Below are 18,791 nucleotides of genomic sequence, written 5' to 3' on the forward strand. Positions count from 1 at the left end.
TTATCTTTACTGTGATTTTAAAAATGAGTTTTAATTTCTGTCAATGGCAGTATTGCATTATTCTTCCATTTATTTTTTTCTTTTCCATCTTTGCTCCCCTTCAGTAAGGGTAGCTGTTTACACCGTTACTAAAACCATGACTTCAGTTCAGAGACAGGACCTGGTTTAAATTACACTTGCAAAACAACTACCCACATTTATAACAAAATACAATGTATAAATCTTACTTGCAATGATTTCCACAGCAGAAAGAATTCTCATTTTTAGCGAATGTATCAAAACAGCGGGGTGGTTTTGCCTAGAAAGTGTTTTTCTCCAGGAATGGCTGGGAAGTAATAGCTGTAACTCTGCTATTTTGAACGTGCAGAGTATAAGACTGGGGCCACTTCAATCTCAAAAGCATTACCTGTTTCTTAAAGAAGTTTCCCAAACATATTATCTGTTCAGAGCTTGATTCTTTCATTAAACTTGAAAGAGGTTATATTTAACTTCAGTAATAGTGAAGAAACAATCCCACAGCAAGAACTAGCAGCCAGTGTAAAATCTGGATTTAGGAAGTTAACTGAATAGTGTTTTCTAAGCCTCTCTCCTCCAGAATCTCCAAGCTCACTAAAGGAACAGCCTCACTGGGGAAACAAGCAGATGTCTGGAAGCTTTGGAAGCTGTGTTGTGTCAGTAGCTGTGGGTTACCTCTCCTGTGACAGTGGATGCATGCTGCTTCAGATGTTAGAGCTGGGCTAGGGGAGAGTCTTGCTTGTGTGACCTGCTAGTTTAGTGTTGTTATGTTGCCTTGTCAATTACTTGTGTTCTGTTTAACACAATAGAGAAGTCTTTTCTGATCTAAGTAGAAGCTAAAATTAGGTGTGTAGTAGGTTGTTTTGGTTAGCAAGTGAGATTCGTGGTGTTTCAGGTTTTATAAAGCAGAAGAGAATTTCTCTACTGAGAAATATGATGGTTTGGAGGTATTTGGGGATTTATGAGACTCTATTCTGAATGTGGTTTCTGTTCGTTTCCTTTTCACAAGAGAATTTAATGAATTCTTACATGTATTCTTAAAGTAGAGCAGTTACTACCCATAACAATTTCTGTATATAATAACAGACTAGTGGTTTGGATTTAGCACATCCTGTGGTTTAGGGTTGTTGTGTTTTTTTTGGGGGTGGGGTGGGTGTTGTGTTGTTTTGTTTGGTTGGTTTTTTTTCCCCAGAAGTAATGTCAATATATCATCTCCTGTTATCCTCATTCTTTAGTGCTTTCTGCTGATTGCATGGGACTGATTCCCAGGTTTCTTAAATATATGTAGTTTCTTCTATGCAGATACGTTGCAGTCCTTTTTGTTGATTCAATTACACCATGTTTTTTCTAGTCTTTCAGGTAATCCCTGTTATACATTATTTTTAAGAAATTATTTTATTAGCTCCTAACCATGTAAAGCTTCTTACCTCACTCTTTTCCTACCCATTGAGCTATGAATGTACTTTTCATAGTTTGTTTTATCCAGGGGTGGTGGTGTCCCAGAATGAGCTAAAATGTATTTTCAGCTTATTTCTAGCCTTATGTATTAGTCTTTCAGCACTTCATTATAGTAACTGTTGTTACTTGTAACAGAGGTGGCTGAAGTTAAATCTCAAGGAGTTTAGCTACTATATATGTTAATTTTTCACAAATTGTCAGGGTATTATTCATGGAAAAATTGGAAAAGTGGATGGACTTGGTCAAAGCAAAGTCAAGAACACCTCAGAAATGTAAACTTCATCTATAATCAAAGTTAAATAAGAACTTGGGAATCTGTTTCTGTTTCCAAGTCTCTTTCATTCTTGCATAGGCAGACATGGGCCTGTCATGCATATTGCAAAATACTATTTTGAGTTTCCTGGAGGCAAGGTTTTGTTGGTTTGGTTGTTTTTTTTTCTTTCACAAAATTACTGGTTTGTTAAAGGCCTTTTATTACTATGTTGCTACTTCTGGTCTGTTATTAGTAGACTGTTAGTAATTGCTGCAGTACTGATCCTTAGATTAGGTTGTGTTATGTTTGGAAAATTATGAATATACTGCTAGCTGGGATGGGGAGAGTTGCAAATCAAACTAATAATTCAGTGGAGTTACTAAATTGTCTTTGAAACCGTGCCAGCTGTGTGACATTGATCAGAGTGAATTGCAGCAAGTTACTGAATTTTCTTCTGATAAGGTAGCATTCCTGAAGTAATCAGGGCATTTTTCTTAAAACAAACAAACAAAACTACCACACACCCCCTCCTTCTCCCCTCCCAATTACTTGCTGGATTTCTTACAGATTAAAAGTACACCCAGTCTTCAGCAGCTCATTACTGGGGCCCAAAATGACACTGAAATTCTGACCAAAAGGAATTGCAAGGAGGAAGAAGGCATAATAACCAGTCCTACAAGTGATGCAGTTTTCTGTGATGGCAAAAAACATGTAAGTTAACAGGTGGAAGCACAGAAGCCCAACAGAACAGGTGTCTAATGGGAACAGATATAAAAGCAAAGATCTTGTGCAAAATGTTGGTGTATTTTGGGTTACATTACAAAATGAAGGAAGACTTTTACTTGAGTTTGTGTCTGATGAAAGACTAACTGCCTTTGGCACAGTCTCCAGAGTAACACTGAACTTTCTGAAGCATAAGTCCAATCAAATTCATAATGGATAACTGATGGATATATCCATTAATAATGAATAATTGGTAGATCGGCTTCCTCTGACTTTGCAAATGCAACTAACATTCTTCCCATTTTACAGGGTTGGAATTGTGAACACTATTCTTTCTAGCTGAATAATAGGTTTTCTCTTAAAACTTTATTTAGTCGAAGGGGCTTGTTATTCTGTAAGAGCTGTGGTAAAGGAAATGTCAGTGGAAATTCAAAAGTCAGAATGTCAATGAATGAAGAGGAAACTGACACTGATGGAAGCCAGGGGAGCAGTTCATAGGTTTAGGGGATGGCAGTGAATCATCCTCTGATAGATGGCATTCTGAATACTGCAAATGAGAGAGAAGGAAGCCAGTTATAAATGAGTTCAGCATATGCTTTAAACTCTCTGTAATTGACTGTGGAAAGTAATTTCTATGTATTAATGATGAGGTTAAGCAGGGTGAAGTCTCCAAAGAGTCCATGACTGATGTAAAGAAGGAAATGAAAATGACTTTTAGGGAATCAAAATTAAAGTAGCCTACTTACTCTATGCTCACACTTGTGAGTATAAACACTCACAAGGGCCTTGGTGCATGCTCATAGTTTACTGCACTGTGGAGTCAAGTTGTTAAGGTGACAAATGGGTAAGTTTTGAATGACAGTTGTGATTCTAATGACAACCATTTGAGCTGGGCTATAGAGAGCCCAGGCTTAAAACCAAAATACTTTCTACTATCTTATAAGGGGAAAGGTCAAGTTCCATTAAACTTCCCTTTATGGGTGTTGGATATTGATGACTACTCCATGAAAATGTATCTTCCAAAACATCAGATGAAATTGCTTTCAGTCATGCCAGCAGAAGTGCAATACATGAAGTAATTTAATCCCTCTTTACTGAACCAAAAGGATGAATGATTTCTGCATTGAATGTATGTGACTCCTGATCAGATGGAGACATATATAGTGATATTCGGTCCAAACATCATTAATCAGAACACACATCCAGCCTTTCTAAATAAATAAGAGATTCTGTGGAATAAATATTGGGGACTTTGCAAAACTTTTTTTTAGGACATATAAACTAAGACAAAAATCTGTTTGCATTCCTTTATCATGAAGGATTTTGGTGGAAAGTAAGCATTTTCTCTTCAGATGAATAAAAAAGTGAGTGAAAAAACAGAGCTGAGCAAAGCTGTAAGGGAGATTGATTACACTGATGTGCATCTCGTGGAGGGAGCAAGATTACATACAAGAAGCATCAGGTCCAAACAGTCTGAACACTTGTGACTTCCTCAATAAGCACTGAGTGCTCTGACCCTTCTTTTGTCAAGTTTATATGTTACTTAGATCTTATAAGATAGATAAGCTATCTAGATAGGTAGCTGCTTTAAACTGATTAGGCTGTTGGTGTAAATTTTACAAAGAATATTTGGCAAGCTGCACGAAGGAGGAAGAGCTTCTGCATGGGAGAGAGATACGATCTTCTAAACACTACTCTGCGCTTTTAGCTGCTGGGTTGTGCAATGTAGGGCTTGTTGGTTAACCAGTCCTGTGCGGGCTGGTGTTTATTTTCAGAGGGAGGAGTGATCTAACACGTATCTTGGAAATCTAGGGCAGTGTTGCTCTGAGATTAATCACAACAACAATTATGTCCTTGTGACATATGCTATGCAAAAGGTTTCTAGGGCTAACTTTAAAGAATATAATTATAAATGAATAGAGACCAAACAATTTTGATAAATTTGATAATATGTTATGTTGAAATCTAGATAGCATCATGAAGTTACATGTCTGTGCTGGGCCACGGAAAGGATTAGTCTCTTCCTTCCACAGATGCAAATGCTGTTTATGGATGGACAGCATCCAAACCTTTGCCCCATAGGTGAAAGTAGGTAAAAGGAGAGCAGAGTGGCTGAGGTGAGATAGGGAATAACTTCTTTATGCAGCAACATACAAAAACTGGATATCTCTGTATTTTAATTTTTCCTGAACTGTCTGCTGCAGTATGGAGTATGTCACTTTTATATGGAATTGGGGCATATTATAGAAAATTTACTGGATTTGCAAGGCCACTTTTGTTTCCTTTAATACATGATAGAACCTAACATCTCAGCAGTGTATCTTACTATGAGTTACGTATTAAAAGCAGTCTAGTTCAATGTTTTGTATGTTCTTGTATTTCAGAGGCTTTTTTTTTTTCCCCACTCTCTTCCTTTCAGACACTTATCCCATTTTTCTCCTGGTAAGCCACATAGCAGTTTTATTTGGAGACAATTTCTAGATCTAGATATTATCTAAGAAAGCATTTTCTTAGCCTGGGGAGCTTACAGAGGGGAAAAGGCAATAATAATTTTCAGGGTTGTTGTGGAAGCAATAGGATATCTTCTACAGATTACCTTAAATCTTCTTAATTTGTAGTAGCTCTACAGTCATGTCTGTAAAGATACTGACCTTTGAGGAAAATGCATGTCTTGTCCTGTTTGATCTGAAGCTATTTTCTCCAAACATTTGTCTTTTCTTAGGGGAGTTTGTATAGTCTTAACAGCACTTGCACTGAGTCTGGAAATTTTGGCAAAGCTAATGTCATGGGAGAAATAGAGTTTGCCATGAGATATATCTTCAAAGCTTGCATCTTAGAAATTTGTATCAAGAGATGCAAGAACTTGGCTTATGGAGAAGAGAAGTGTAACCCGTAAGTATTTCGTAGAGAAGCAGAAAAAAACCAGGAAAATATTCTGGGTTTAAGATATTTCTGCCTGTTGTGACTGATATAGCATGGTATGCTATATTTATACTTTCAGAACATTCAACATATATACCAGTCCATTTTACATATACATACTGGAAGTCACCTTCACCCAGAAGGCACATGGTTTTTGTGCACCTTACAGAAGGTGTTGATAAAGACGAGCTTGGTGATTAAAGGAGTCTTTCTGGAACAGCAGCTCGTGACATGGCAATTTGGGAGCACATCAGAAGTGGCTCAAGGTTCTTTGAGTCCTCTGGTAACTAAGCCAGGAAGTCTGAAAGGCAGTGTGGGAAGTGCTATGTAATGAACATTACGCTCTCTGTTGGTATGTATTTATATACTTCTGTTGGTTTCCAAGCCAACCAGAAAAGTACAGTCAGTGTATTTGCTTAAGACACTTGCCAGAAAGCAGACTTTTAGCTGATTTTTAAAACCTACTGAATTATTTAGCTTGTTGACTGGACTGGCTACCTTTTAATTACATTGGTCTGGGGTGGTAGAGCAAGGGGCTAAAACTTCTAGTATCTGGGTATTTTAAGAAGTTATTGCCTATGGATAAGTTTGGAAGAAATAGGAAAGATGCGTAAGCTCTGCACTGACAAAATGAGGTACAGCTGATCTTACTTTTGAATAAGTTAATCAAGAGGCTGTTTAAAAATTGGTTTTAATCATAATATCTGAAAAGTATACAAGCATAGTTAAAAAATACTTGGTATTATGTCAACAATCGCTCCTTTCCTGCCAAACTGTGAGCAGGCGCTCTCTGTTGCTAATACTCTTTAGTTTTGAAGCACTAACACAACTCAAGCCCACTAAACTCTCATTAAGGCGAATATTTACTGTTCACATGACCTACACATAAGAAAATTCGGATAGGAATCATTGGACGCTTGATTCAACTTCCAGACATTTTTTACTGGGTTTCCTTGAATCAATGTTAAGGCAATTTTCAGCACTCTAAGACAATCTCCCACTTTCACTATAGTGGCTATTTTAACAGGTAGCATTTGTAAAAGCTATAAATTATTATGTATTATTTGTATGATTATACCTTTGTTTTTTGCTGCATGGTACTTGATGTTGTAAAAATGAGATGTTTTCTTCACGAGCAAGCAGCAATGATCCTAAAGTTAATTGTGCTAATGTTTTTTTCTTGAGCACATAATATGCTGTTTATTTTCATCACAAAACCATCACTACAGCTGACAAGGTGACTACCTTTGTGGCTATTTTATGAGAGGCCAAGAGTATGAAAGCAGAAGATTCCTATTCAGATATTGATTCTTTCACAATTAGAATTGAAACATATTCGCTGAATGGTATACAGGCATCTTTATAGTCTCTGTTTTTACTGAGAAAGGATATAGATCACAGTTTGCCATTTTATTGCTTGGAAAACCATAGTCAGGAAATTTGTTCAAGAATTAAGGAAAATACGATTTTTCTCCTTTGTTTGCTTCTCACCAACCCTTTTCTCTGGTTACCTTCCATATGTCCTTCTCCCTACAAGGTATGTTAAGGTTTATTTACTTCCTGATAAATCTCCTCGGAGTAAGCGGAAGACAACTGTCAAAAAGAGAACAGTGGATCCAGAATTTGATGAGACTTTGAAGGTACTGTTTGCAATTTTGTGCTGCTAAGTGTGCTTTCCCAGGGTAATGTTTATTTTTGTAATGTACAGTCCTGCAAGTTCAGAATTGTCCTAATGGGGTGAATCTAAAAGTCACTGGCAACGGTAATTGAAAAAAATTATGGTTTTCAGTCCAAAGACAAGAAAATGCTTTTGGAGTTACAATAGTAAATTGCAAATCGTGAGAAGAGTCTGCCTTTGTCCATGAAAGCGTTACTAATGAATTCCATGTTGTTCTGAGTTACCTTGTGGGAAAGCAAAGTGTCTTCCATAGATGCTTTCTTTTCTTTTTGTACATTTGGGAACTGGGTGCATTGCAGAGCAGCATGCATTTTACATGAGTATCCCTTTCAATCAATACCCTTTGTCAGTGCCACTGGGAGTGTGTCTCTGCAGTTAGCTGAATGCTAACTGAATTCCACCAGCTCTAAAACAGTGTCTGATTCCTTCTCCCTTTGCAACCGATGCCAAGCCATCTCTTTGTAGTTCTAATTGCAAACATTAAGAATCCCACCAGATAACGGTAGTTGTGCTTATAATACTTTAATGCCTTGCAGTATTACTTCTTGTGTCCTTGTGTGTAGAAAATAGAAGCCATTATTTTTGCTTTATAGACACTTAATGAAATGTGAAGCTGAAGCTGAGTACTGCCACCTGGAAGAAGTTCATAGAATCATAGAATAGTTAGGGTTGGAAAGGACCTTACGATCATCAAGTTTCAAACCCCCTGCCATGGGCAGGGACACCTCACACTAAACCATCTCACCCAAGGCTCAGTGTTCATCCCTGGCCTTGAACACTGCCAGGGATGGAGCATTCACAACTTCCCTGGGCAACCCATTGCAGAGCCTTACCACTGTTACAGTAGAGAACTTCTTCTTTATATCCAATCTAAACTTCCCCTGTTTACATTTTAACCCATTACCCCTTGTCCTATCACTACAGTCCCTAGTAAAGAGTCCATCCCCAGCATCCTTGTAGGCCCCCTTCAGACACTGGAAGGCTGCCATGAGGTCTCCACGCAGCCTTCTCTTCTCCAGGCTGAACAGCCCCAACTTTCTCAGCCTATCTTCATACAAGAGGTGCTCCAGTCCCCTGATCATCCTTGCAGTCCTCCTCTGGACTTGTTCAAACAGTTCCATGTCCTTTTTATGTTAAGGACACCAGAACTGCACACAATACTCCAAGTGAGGTCTCACAAGAACAGAGTAGAGGGGCAGGAGCACCTCCTTCGACCTGCTGGTCACACTGCTCTTGATGCCGCCCAGGATGCAGTTGGCTTTCTGGGCTGCAAGCGCACACTGCCGGCTCATGTTCATTTTCTCATCGACCAGCACCCCCAAGTCCTTCTCCACAGGGCTGCTCTGAATCTCTCCTCTGCCCAGCCTGTAGCTGTGCCTGGGATTCCTCTGACCCAGGTGTAGGACCTTGCACTTGGCATGGTTAAACTTCATGAGGTTGGCATCAGCCCACCTCACAAGCGTGTCAAGGTCCCTCTGGATGGCATTCCTTCCCTCCAGCGTATCAACTGAACCACACAGCTTGGTGTCATTGCCAAACTTGCTGAGGGCGCACTCAATCCCACTGTCCATGTCACCAACAAAGATGTTGAACAAGACCGGTCCCAGCACACATCCCTGAGGGACACCACTCATTACTGGTCTCCAGCCGGACATTGAGCCATTGACCACAACTCTTTGTGTGCGGCCATCCAGCCAGTTCTTTATCCACTGAGTGGTCCATCCATCAAATTGATGTCTCTCCAATTTAGAGACAAGGATGTCGTGTGGGACAGTGTCGAACGCTTTACACAAGTCCAGGTAGATGACATCAACTGCTCTACCCCTGTCCATCAGTTCTGTAGCCCCATCATAGAAGGCCACCAAATTGGTCAGACAGTATTTCCCTTAGTGAAGCCATGCTGGCTGTCACCAAGCACCTTGTTGTTTTTCATGTGCCTTAGCATGCCTTCCAGGAGAATCTGCTCCAAGATTTTGCCAGGCACAGAGGTGAGACTGACTGGTCTGTAATTCCCTGGGTCATCCATTTTCCCCTTCTTGAAAATGGGGGTTATATTTCCCTTTTTCCAGTCATCAGGAGCTTCACCTGACTGCCATGATTTTTCAAATATGATGGACAGTTGGATTAGTTTTGTTGTTCCCAGTTCCAGTTTTGTACTCAGATCACTACAAACCATTTTTTTTGTGTGTGTTAATGAGCTGCAGTAGTACGTAAGATGATGACTTCTTCAGTAATGTGTTGTCTTGGAAAAGACAAGAAACAAAGTTAATGGAGAGAAAAACTTGTATTGTTGGTCCTTGAACTACACAAAAGCTTCGGTGTTACTTCCATCTTTTGAGGTTTATGAGCAAGAATTTTTAGTGAGTAAAACAGGCAATATGTTTGAAAAGACCATTGTAAAATTCTGTAGGAACAACAAAAAATTTAAGTAATGTACATAACTCTTATATAACCTGAAGTCTGTATATACAGTTTAAGCTGGGAGAAAAAAGATCCTGAAGTTGGAATAACTGGTCCTAATTTTATAGTCCCTTTTCTATGCCAGATCATGAAGAACTGAAAAGGGGAAAGTGAGAGCCATGCCTGAACTGACTCTAAGAACACTAAACATAGTTTTGTTAGAAATCTTTTGAATTAGTTTAATTATTAATTTATCCAGAGTAGTGGAATGGTCAGAAGACCACAGTGCTAGTGCAGGTAAACTACATTATGACACCAAGATCCAACTTGGTGAGATTCAGCTGCAAATTAAGGTGCCTACGTCTGGGTAGCTTCATGTGTGAAAGGTGTGTAAGTACTCTTGAGGATCACTGGAGCCCAGGGTGATTAGCTCCACAGCTTACACCCAGCCTGTGATTCAGCAGCCTAAGTGCGGGTAGTGATGTCCTTGCCTCCAGCTTCCAGCCCAGGTGGATGTAGGTTCCTTCTAGGCTGGGTGTCACCTTTGCCAGTCTTATGTAGGTATGTTAGATACCCAACAGTCTCAACAGGCTCTAACTATGTTTTGGGAGCAGATCAGGGCTGTAATTAGTGATCAGCTGAATTACTTCTTTCTTCTTACTGACTGCATTGAGTAGATGTCCACTCATCAGAATGGAAGTTGAGCACCCTTGTTAGGCGTCTTAGTTTTGAACTGGCCTCCAGAGTAGCCTAATTTTGCTTGGAGTGTATAACAGAGAGAGGGAGAGAAGGGAAAAAAAACAAACCAAAAACCCCACCAGCAAAAATGGGCAAGAATTATTTCAAGTTCTGAATTAATAACCCGAATCTTTAGCAAGGCAGGTCAAGTTATTCCTGGAATGTTATTTCATATTTGGATGAGTGTTATTTAGCATTTAAATAGTGGAGTAATATGCAGATTGCAAAGCGCATTCAGACAGCATGGTTCTGTCTGTATCCAGGTACCTTCAGCCATGCTGTGGCTGGCCTAGTTATGGGCATGGGCATGCATTCACCCTCTAAATAATATTTATCTTTCCAGTACAAGATTGAATACTCCCAGCTGGGAAGTCGGCAGCTTCAGATCTCTGTGTGGCATGCAGGAGCACTCAAATACAGGGTGTTTTTGGGGGAAGTGGTGATTCCACTGGCAGCATGGGATTTTCAAGAGGACTCAATGCAGTTGTTCAGCTGGTACCAGCTCAAGCCAAAGGTGATTCTTAGTTTTTGTGCTTAGTTATATCTTAAAACCAAGATGTACTGAAAGTTATGAAAAATATCACCCTTCTGAGATCATTGGAGGGAAAAATGCTGTCAGTCCAGCCCCTTAAGAAGTACATGTTGCAAACATAAACAAACTGTAAGAAGGATGCGGAATAGAATGGTTGCAGTAATGCAAATTTCTGTGTGTTCCTTTCTTCAGCTTGAAAAGCCTGAACATGGTTTTACCGAGTACAGTGGTGAACTCCTTGTGTCTGCAAGACTGTCAGCACCAGCTCAGTATAAAAATTTCCAGTTTGAAGGTATAAAATATTTCAGCATACATCACTATGTATGCTGAATCCCTTGGCTAGAAAAGAATTGATATCAATGAGGAACTAGCAATGTGTCCATGTAATCTGCCTGTATGGGGTTTAGAACAGCTGCTGCAAATAGTGGTTTGTGGTGTATTATAGTTCAAATTAATTAAGATCCAAACATTTGCCAACTTCATCTTTTTTTGTTCTTTTTAATGCCAACAAAAGCTGCACATTATAGTGGTAGCAGCATGATGCAGCCAGCTGTTTGGGAAGCTTGTGCCAGTCATAGTTGCTGATAGGCCTTGTTCTGGAGGTGGTGCAGTTTTAATGCCCAAGGTGGAGACTGCCAATTTGGGGAAAAGGTGGAAAAGAAATGGTTGCAAGGGTACCAACCGTCACCCTTAGCTTCCTCCAGTGGTTTCATTTAAGAGAGATTGTTTCACTTAGAAGGTGTTAGGTTCAAAATGTACAGTCAGGATTCAGTTTTTGGAAATGAAAGACTTGTAAGATACATTCAGTATTGCTGGTGGAGTAAAAGAAACACCTTGGGAGAACGGATAGGACAACCTCATTGGAAAATTGCCTCCCTAGATCATAGTGAGATATACAGAGGTTCAGAGCTCTACTAACTCTCAAGTGTCAGGACCGCAGCATAAGGTAGAGGCCACTATGAAGATCTGATTAGCTGTTAGGCTACTTTTGTTTCCTTTTCTTTTCCAAATGACCTAAAAGTTACCAACTTTCTTTCATTTTTCTTCCCTGTGCATTCCTGTGTATTGGGTCTCTATAGCTAGAGCTGTCACAGAGGAGCGGAATCAAACTGTACTTGGCTGTTTCTCCTGCTTCTGGCTTTGTTTCAGAGAAACACTCCTGTAGGTACTGCCCTGTATTTACTTTATACAAATACATCAGAAAGCTCGGTATTTGGAACAGGAATCACAAAGCAACCTGCTACTCTTTGCTTGCCTTTTTGGGGAGTGTGTGACTCGTACCCTGTACAAACAGGTTAAAGTCTTTCAAATGATCCAAATGATCCTGTATTAGCACTGTGAGTCCTTATCTCAGTAGTACCACTTAGGCATTTTCCTACTTACTGATAGAAACATCTTAAGCTTTCAGCTGAACTAACTGGTTATTTCATGTGATAAATGCTCTTGTTGCAGGAAGAAAAGACCAAGGCGTTCCCAGCTGCCAGCTTCAGGTTGTGATAACTGAGGCCAAGAACTTGCCTGTGCTGAGAGCTTCTGGAATGCTGAACCCATTTGTTATAGGGTATGTATGAGACCTAACACTTCAAACAGAAAATGTCATACACGTTCTGTGTGAATGTATGTGTTAACATGTTTTCAGTAGGAGACTGCCCCCTGAAAGTGGCATTGCCCACATTCTTAGACAGTCCTTGTAATGGTGGCAGGGGTACCTGCACAACAGCAGCATTCAGCAGTGCAGTGATGGGTCCCACTGGCTCTTTGGATCCTGAATGGAACTTCAGCAGTGACTTGTCATTAAAATTCAAAGGTCGCTAGTTTAAGTACCTGGTTTTAGGTATTGGGGCGGGGGGGGGGGGGTTTGGGAGGTTGGGGTAGCACCAGTCAGAGGATATTTTAATTCTTGTTTTTCATGTGTGCCTTTGCAGAATTAAATATATCTTTGGGTACATTTAAAAGGAAACCTTTATCCTCTTCATTTTAAACATTTTAAAAGAAGAGGGACTGAATTTTTCTTCAGTGTGCTGAGTAACTTGTACGTGGGGTCATTTTACTTTCTTACTGTCCAGCACCAGATGCCATTGGAAATATGACACTGGGGTACATTTCCACCATCACGTAAAGCCATTTCATTGTTTGTGGCACAGATCTTCAGTGAAATGGGCTAGAAATTTATCTATTGAAAAGCAGGTTTGGGGCAGAATTGGGTAACAGAACAGGCAGTAAAGATTTCTTCAGCAGTCAGTGACAGCAAAAGACAGACTAGAAGAGCCTACTTGCACTCACACTGAAGGCAGACAGGAAAAGGAACAAGTCCCAGAATAAACACATTGGGACCATGTTCTACCTTGTACTTAGGCTGAACTTATGTGCTATTTAAAGCAAACCAAAGGGCCCTGGTTGATCATTGCAAATGTTCTGTTTTCTGGTTGAGAAATCAGTAACCTTGCTAAACTCTCATTGTTCTGGGGAAGTTGTCTTATCCTTCCAGACCAACCAGAGGTAAAGCAGAAGTCTCCTGTCCGGAGGAAAGAAGCCTGTCCCCAGTGGAATCACTTGTTTGTCTTTGATGGTGTGACCCCAGCTCAGCTGCAACAGTCATGTCTACACTTGACTGTCTGGGACCAGTCAACTTCCAGCTCAAGCGATCAATTCCTAGGAGGAGCTATAATTGGTGCAAGTAGGTTCTTTATCATGAAAAATTGAAGGCAGTTTGGGAAAAGTTCATTTACTTTACATTCTAAATAATACTTACACTGTGCTATTTATCACCCACTGCTGTGTGCCTTGGGCTTTGATCCTGTAAGAAACACTGCATGTGCTTTAGTTCAGGTCTTTGCAAAAGTTCAAGGTTGTCAGTGGGAATTTTCAGGAAAGCCATTTGTTAACATGGGAAGTTACAGGACTGAAGCCTGGCTATGCTAAGGCAGGCATTGAAAAGCTGGGTGGAGTTGACTCATCTAGAGCTCCATTAATTTTTGAAGACCGGTTCTTTGAGCTGTTTCCTATGCATTGGTTAATTTTCAATACTATTTAATAAAAAAGAAGCACAAGAACTAATGACCTACTAGACTCCAACCTTCCCTATGTGTGTGCTTATTAGTTTACATCCACAAAACTATCCAGCCACTCAGAGATACAGACAGTGAAACTTGCTCAGAAGGGGCTATTGCACATCTGAGTTTTGGGCTCTGTTCTAGTGTATGTGCAAGTGAGAAAGCCTGCTCTCAAGGCTGAGAAATTTTGGAGAAGCCCTCTGCTCACTGAATAGGCCCCATTTCACTTTTAATTGAAGGCTGCCACTTGAAGGCTGCCCCATGGAGTCTGTCTTCCCAGAGAGTTCTGAGATGAAAGGTTCAAAAAGATTGCTCAGACACTGTGTTATGGTATGAACACACACTTTAGGGGAGTATTATCACTAATAACTCAGTGCTGTGCAAGCTGCCTTGTGAGCTTGATTGTCCTACCCAGCATCTTTCTGCCAGAGCAGGAGCTACCTGCTCCTGAGTGAGGATGACTATTCAAGCTTAGTAATGCATTAAAGTGACTGGAAATGAACAGCAGCATGCAACCTAGTGCCATGCTGCCATTATTAATACACATGCTTGCTCCTTTGCTTTTAGTCATATCACTAGAAACTTTTTCTAGTAAGTGATTCTGGTTTAACAGGATTTAAGTAATGTTTCAAAATATAACTACAATTTATTGCAATTAATGCCTTAGGAGCTATAGAACAGCTAAACAGGTTCATTGTTGTCCAGTCAGTTGGGTAAGACCAAGTGAAAAGTAACTGTGTCCTTCCCTTTTGCTTTGTTGCAGTGGAATGGTTTGGCTCTACAGCCCTTTCTCAGTCAGTGCTCCAATGGCAGGAAGTACTGTGCAGACCAAACACGTGGATGGACTTTACACTTGTACTGCATTCAAACAAGGAAAACTTTAAATCATAAGAGAACTACACAACAGCTTTCCCCATGTTGTGAAGCTTTCAATTCAAGTAGCATGTACCTTTCAGGTCTGGGGAAAGGTACACTGCAAACATACCTAGTCCAGCATTTGTGGAACATAGAGTTATACATTTGAAAGTGTGTGAGGCTTTATTGCTCCAAAGGTTAAGGCTTTGTTATCTATGTGTCTATCTGAAGTATAAGGTTTCTCTGGGAGTGACAAACTCAGAAATGCATTGTGGTGACAAGGCAACAGTAGCCAGATGAGATGCAGCTTTCTAGTTCTGGGCCTAGAACTGTCATTCTTTAATCACAGATAGGAATACATCTTAGAGAAAAATAACTGTTACCTTAAAGTTACCTGCCTTCACTCTCATCTTGATGTTTTATATGTTGAAGGAATTGTCCTGCACTCCTCAGCAGGAGTGAGGGACAACAGTTACTAGAATAGTGTGGTTAAACTAAGTTCCTTGTTCTTATCACCTGTAAGACAGTATTAACAAGATCCATATGGCACACAGAACAGGAGTTTAGCTAGGGTTATAATTTATTCATGTAAGCTTAAGGCCCAGCTGCTGTGTAAGTTCACTGTGCCTGTGAACTGTAGTGTTAACAGTCAGCAGAAACTTTATGTATACAACTGTAACAAGTGCTGCTGTTACATACCTCAGGCCATTACACATAGTACTCTCCTTTCTTCCTGCCCAGGTAATGTGGCTTTTAAGGAGTTAAGAATTAAAGACACAAGGAGTTGTATGCTAAGCTCAGGAACTAGATGAAAATGCATGCCTGATACAAAATATGCCCCACACAAGAACCACTTGACTCCGAGTCCTTTGTTACTTTGCAGATCTTTTATTTAATGTTTGCTGCTGCAAATAAAAAACCACACACAATTTAACTCAAGTATAAAGCAGCAGAGATGGTGTAAATGGAAGAGAAGAGCTGACAACATACTGTATCTCACTTTCTAACAGATTTTCAAGGAAAGGGGGAACCTAGGAGGGGAAGGAATGGTCACAGAAATGCTCTCTACTAGAGAGAATACAACTGTGATATAAACAAGCAGTCCCTTCATCTTTGGAGTCTGAAACTTTAAATCAAACATTTAAAAAAAATTAGAAAATTTGTTAGAAAAATAGGTGCAGTAAAATTGTATCTGTTGGATCATGAGTACATAGTAAGTTTTCATTAAGTAAAAAAGTGATCTTTACAAATAATGCTTTGTAGCAAATAATCAGTTAATGCACTGTATTAGACTAAGCATTGTTTAGGCATTTTTACAGATGCAAGTCTTATTTAATCTGAAAAGTAACAAAATATACAGAGCAAAACTATTTCCCTTTAAGCTACTGCAATCCACATATTGCATGGTTTTAATATATATATATAAATACTACACTATGACTGATCAGTAATGAAGCTGGAATGCAAACACAGGAGTGTATTAGATTCCAACAGCATATTTGCCTAGGTGTTACACAAGGAGGGTATCAGTGTCCCTGTGCCATCACTGCAGAGTTTCTCCAGTTGAGAGCAGCAACCAGAAGAAGCCTAATTTCTACACAGAGAGGTTCTGAGGTGGTGTCAGTTCTTCTGTGTGCATGGGGTAGGGAACAGGCTGTGGGCATCAAGACCAAGGATAAAAAACTAGGGTATATAAACACACATGCACACATACATACAGGGCTTGCAAATTCTGAGTTCTACAACCTGTCTTTGCAACTGTTGGACTTTACACTGTAACTAATAATACAGAAACATATGGCACAAAATTTGCCCACAGTCACTTAGTTTTAGACCAACCTGAATCCAGCACCTGCTTGCTTAAAGAAAGATGTGACCTAAGGCCTTTTGGCACTAAGCAAAGGCGTGAGCAAGTTACCAGGATCAGTGGTACCATGAGTTTTTAACTATACCAAATTTAATAGGAGGTACAAAATAAAAGTGAGATTCAAACACCCTGGGGTTTTTAAAGAACACTTGTTACATCTCATACAGTGACCCCTCCTCAGGGGAAAAAAAAACAACAAACCCCCAAAACAAGAATACAGCATTAAGATCTGCCTTCCCCACAGTCCTTCCTTCTTGTTACAAACATCATTACATTGCTTCAAACTCATCAATTCTCTGCTTGGTGTTGCCTTGCCGGATCTGTCGCAGTGTCTTGTACTTGTCACGTCCCTGTCGCATGTTCTCTGAGTGGATAATATCATTGTGGGTCCTCTTGTTTTCATCTCTAGCCTGGGCCAGCTCATCTGTCAGCGCCTGCAATATCAAGGACAACAGATACAGATTATACATGTGAAGCTTTCAGCTGGTGACAGCAGTGCTCTTTGGTGAGAGTTGACAGTTGTTAGATGACTAGACAGAGTGATCTAACAATGATGGAGATACAACGCATGCTTTCCATAAACGCTATGGATAATGTGAATAAGTAATCTCAAAGCCTGAGCAATGACAGTAACCGTTGTAGATCTTGCATTTAATTCCAGCTGCCTACAGGAACTGTAAATGAAGAGAAACTATTGTGCTTTGTGTGCTTAACCAAGCAGTTAAGTGGTCTATTTTCCAGGAACAATTGTTTCAATTACTCCACTGCCTTACCCTCAGCTGCCTCTGCACACGCTCATTCTTCTCTGCTTCAGTAATGCGCTTCTCCTCGTTGCGGTCATTCCGGATCCCCTCACTGGAGAACTCCGCACTGAAGGCAGAGTACTCAGATCCCTCATCTTGCAAGTTATCATGGACATGGTAGTTAACAGGCTCGTAGACAGGTGGTGGGGGTGGAGGTGGAGCAGTCATCACCAGCTGTAGCTCCTCCTTTGTCTTTACCAGATCCTCCTGAGCTTCCTTGGCCTTTGGGCAGAGAGTGAAAAATAGTTTTAAATGCATTTGTTGCTTTACACCAGCTTAATGAACACTTTAACACTTGTCTCCCCTCTTTTTTCAAGCTACTATGAAAAGCAAGAAGAGGAAGTTAAATCTCTGCAGTTGACACACTGTTGTGTTAAGCAAAACATTTTTGCTAGTGGTACTATCATCCACTGTGTAATTGTGTAATGTACAGGGGATCTGAACAAAGGATCTTCCAACACAACACACTGTAGGAAAAACAATTCTGCAGGCATCTACAGTTATCTTTATCCTGCACTCCATTTGAAGAGCTGCAGGCTGTAGATATGGGTTTCACAGAGCAAGAACTCTGGTTCCATGGTTGGCATTTTAATGCAGTTGCATACTGGGCAGTCAGATTCCATGCCGCTTCAGAGGTTCTGCACTCCTGTGCAGTCTGCAGCACCTGCCAAAGGGCACTGGGAGAACCAGGCATGCTGAGCCTGGCATGGGTTGGGGTTGGTGCATCCAATTATTAAACTCTCCCAACCCAGGTGCAGGAAGCCACTGCCAACAGCACACAGTCCTCGGGACCAGTACCTGCAGTGTGGCATCTTCTCTTGATTGATGTGATATTTTCAGACATTGCATCATGGATTAAATACCTCATTAATACAATGTACCACTTCCCCCCCCCATGTCTCCAAGACTATAATTCACTTTTAGATTTCATACAGGCTTCAATTCTGAATTTTGACTGAGGGCTTGTTGAAAGAAAGGTGTTTTACAGACATATTGCACATTCCTCATAAGTCTGCCCTTTGCTGTTGGCCTACAGATGTTTGTCTACGCGTTTAGAGAAGTCCTATCAGGCTAAGCACTGTGGTATGCTCTGCTCAAGTGCAGAGCTCCAGAGCAATTTCGTAAAGCTGATACTCACTCTGATTTGCCACTCTTCAACCTCGCTCTCTTTACGTCTCCTTGCCTCCTCAAGAAGTGCAATCCTGGCTGTATACTCTGCAAGCTCTGTAGCCTGTTGAATAATAAAACTGGAATTACAAGGACTCTTCAAAAAAACAGAACACAGAGCAAACAAACACTATTGACTGAGAAAAGATCCAAGTGTGACACTCCAGTGTAATAAAGACTGAATAAGAATTTAAGACTTAAAAAGCAGACTGCTCATAACAGAAACCAATGCCACAATGATGTTATCACAGGGTCTACTACTTCACCATGGTTTTTCTCTGGAAAGAAAGGCTTTACCTTACTCAAAGGGCATATTAACACACCTGT

At 40.3% G+C, this 18,791-nt stretch overlaps 3 protein-coding genes across 7 annotated transcripts in view; 1 reads left to right on the plus strand and 2 right to left on the minus strand.

Moving 5' to 3' along the window:
• Positions 1-15,512, plus strand: part of SYTL3 (synaptotagmin like 3) — a 33,592-nt gene extending 18,080 nt beyond the window's left edge. For all 4 annotated transcript variants that reach the window (XM_061378238.1, XM_061378237.1, XM_061378239.1 and 1 more), the window contains 8 exons: positions 2,294-2,437; positions 5,172-5,341; positions 6,909-7,011; positions 10,531-10,701; positions 10,912-11,011; positions 12,172-12,280; positions 13,191-13,396; positions 14,536-15,512. In XM_061378238.1, coding sequence (XP_061234222.1) covers positions 2,294-2,437; positions 5,172-5,341; positions 6,909-7,011; positions 10,531-10,701; positions 10,912-11,011; positions 12,172-12,280; positions 13,191-13,396; positions 14,536-14,663 — 1,131 coding nt within the window. In that variant the 3' untranslated portion in view covers positions 14,664-15,512. The remainder of the gene's footprint in view (positions 1-2,293; positions 2,438-5,171; positions 5,342-6,908; positions 7,012-10,530; positions 10,702-10,911; positions 11,012-12,171; positions 12,281-13,190; positions 13,397-14,535) is intronic.
• The window catches only part of ZC2HC1B (zinc finger C2HC-type containing 1B), a gene marked incomplete at its 5' end in the record, with an annotated part of 264,177 nt that overhangs the window by 47,180 nt on the left and 198,206 nt on the right, over positions 1-18,791 (minus strand). The gene's annotated exons all lie outside the window — the stretch shown is intronic.
• Positions 15,493-18,791, minus strand: part of EZR (ezrin) — a 35,675-nt gene continuing 32,376 nt past the window's right edge. For both annotated transcript variants that reach the window (XM_061378243.1, XM_061378241.1), the window contains 3 exons: positions 18,436-18,528; positions 17,268-17,519; positions 15,493-16,928 (listed from right to left, as the gene is read on the minus strand). In XM_061378243.1, coding sequence (XP_061234227.1) covers positions 16,764-16,928; positions 17,268-17,519; positions 18,436-18,528 — 510 coding nt within the window. In that variant the 3' untranslated portion in view covers positions 15,493-16,763. The remainder of the gene's footprint in view (positions 16,929-17,267; positions 17,520-18,435; positions 18,529-18,791) is intronic.

Source organism: Neopsephotus bourkii, unplaced genomic scaffold, assembly GCF_033783945.1.
Source record: "Neopsephotus bourkii isolate Nb327-2 ecotype Australia unplaced genomic scaffold, CSIRO-AGI_Nbou_v1 NB_1765, whole genome shotgun sequence".
Taxonomy (NCBI): Eukaryota; Metazoa; Chordata; class Aves; order Psittaciformes; family Psittacidae; genus Neopsephotus; species Neopsephotus bourkii.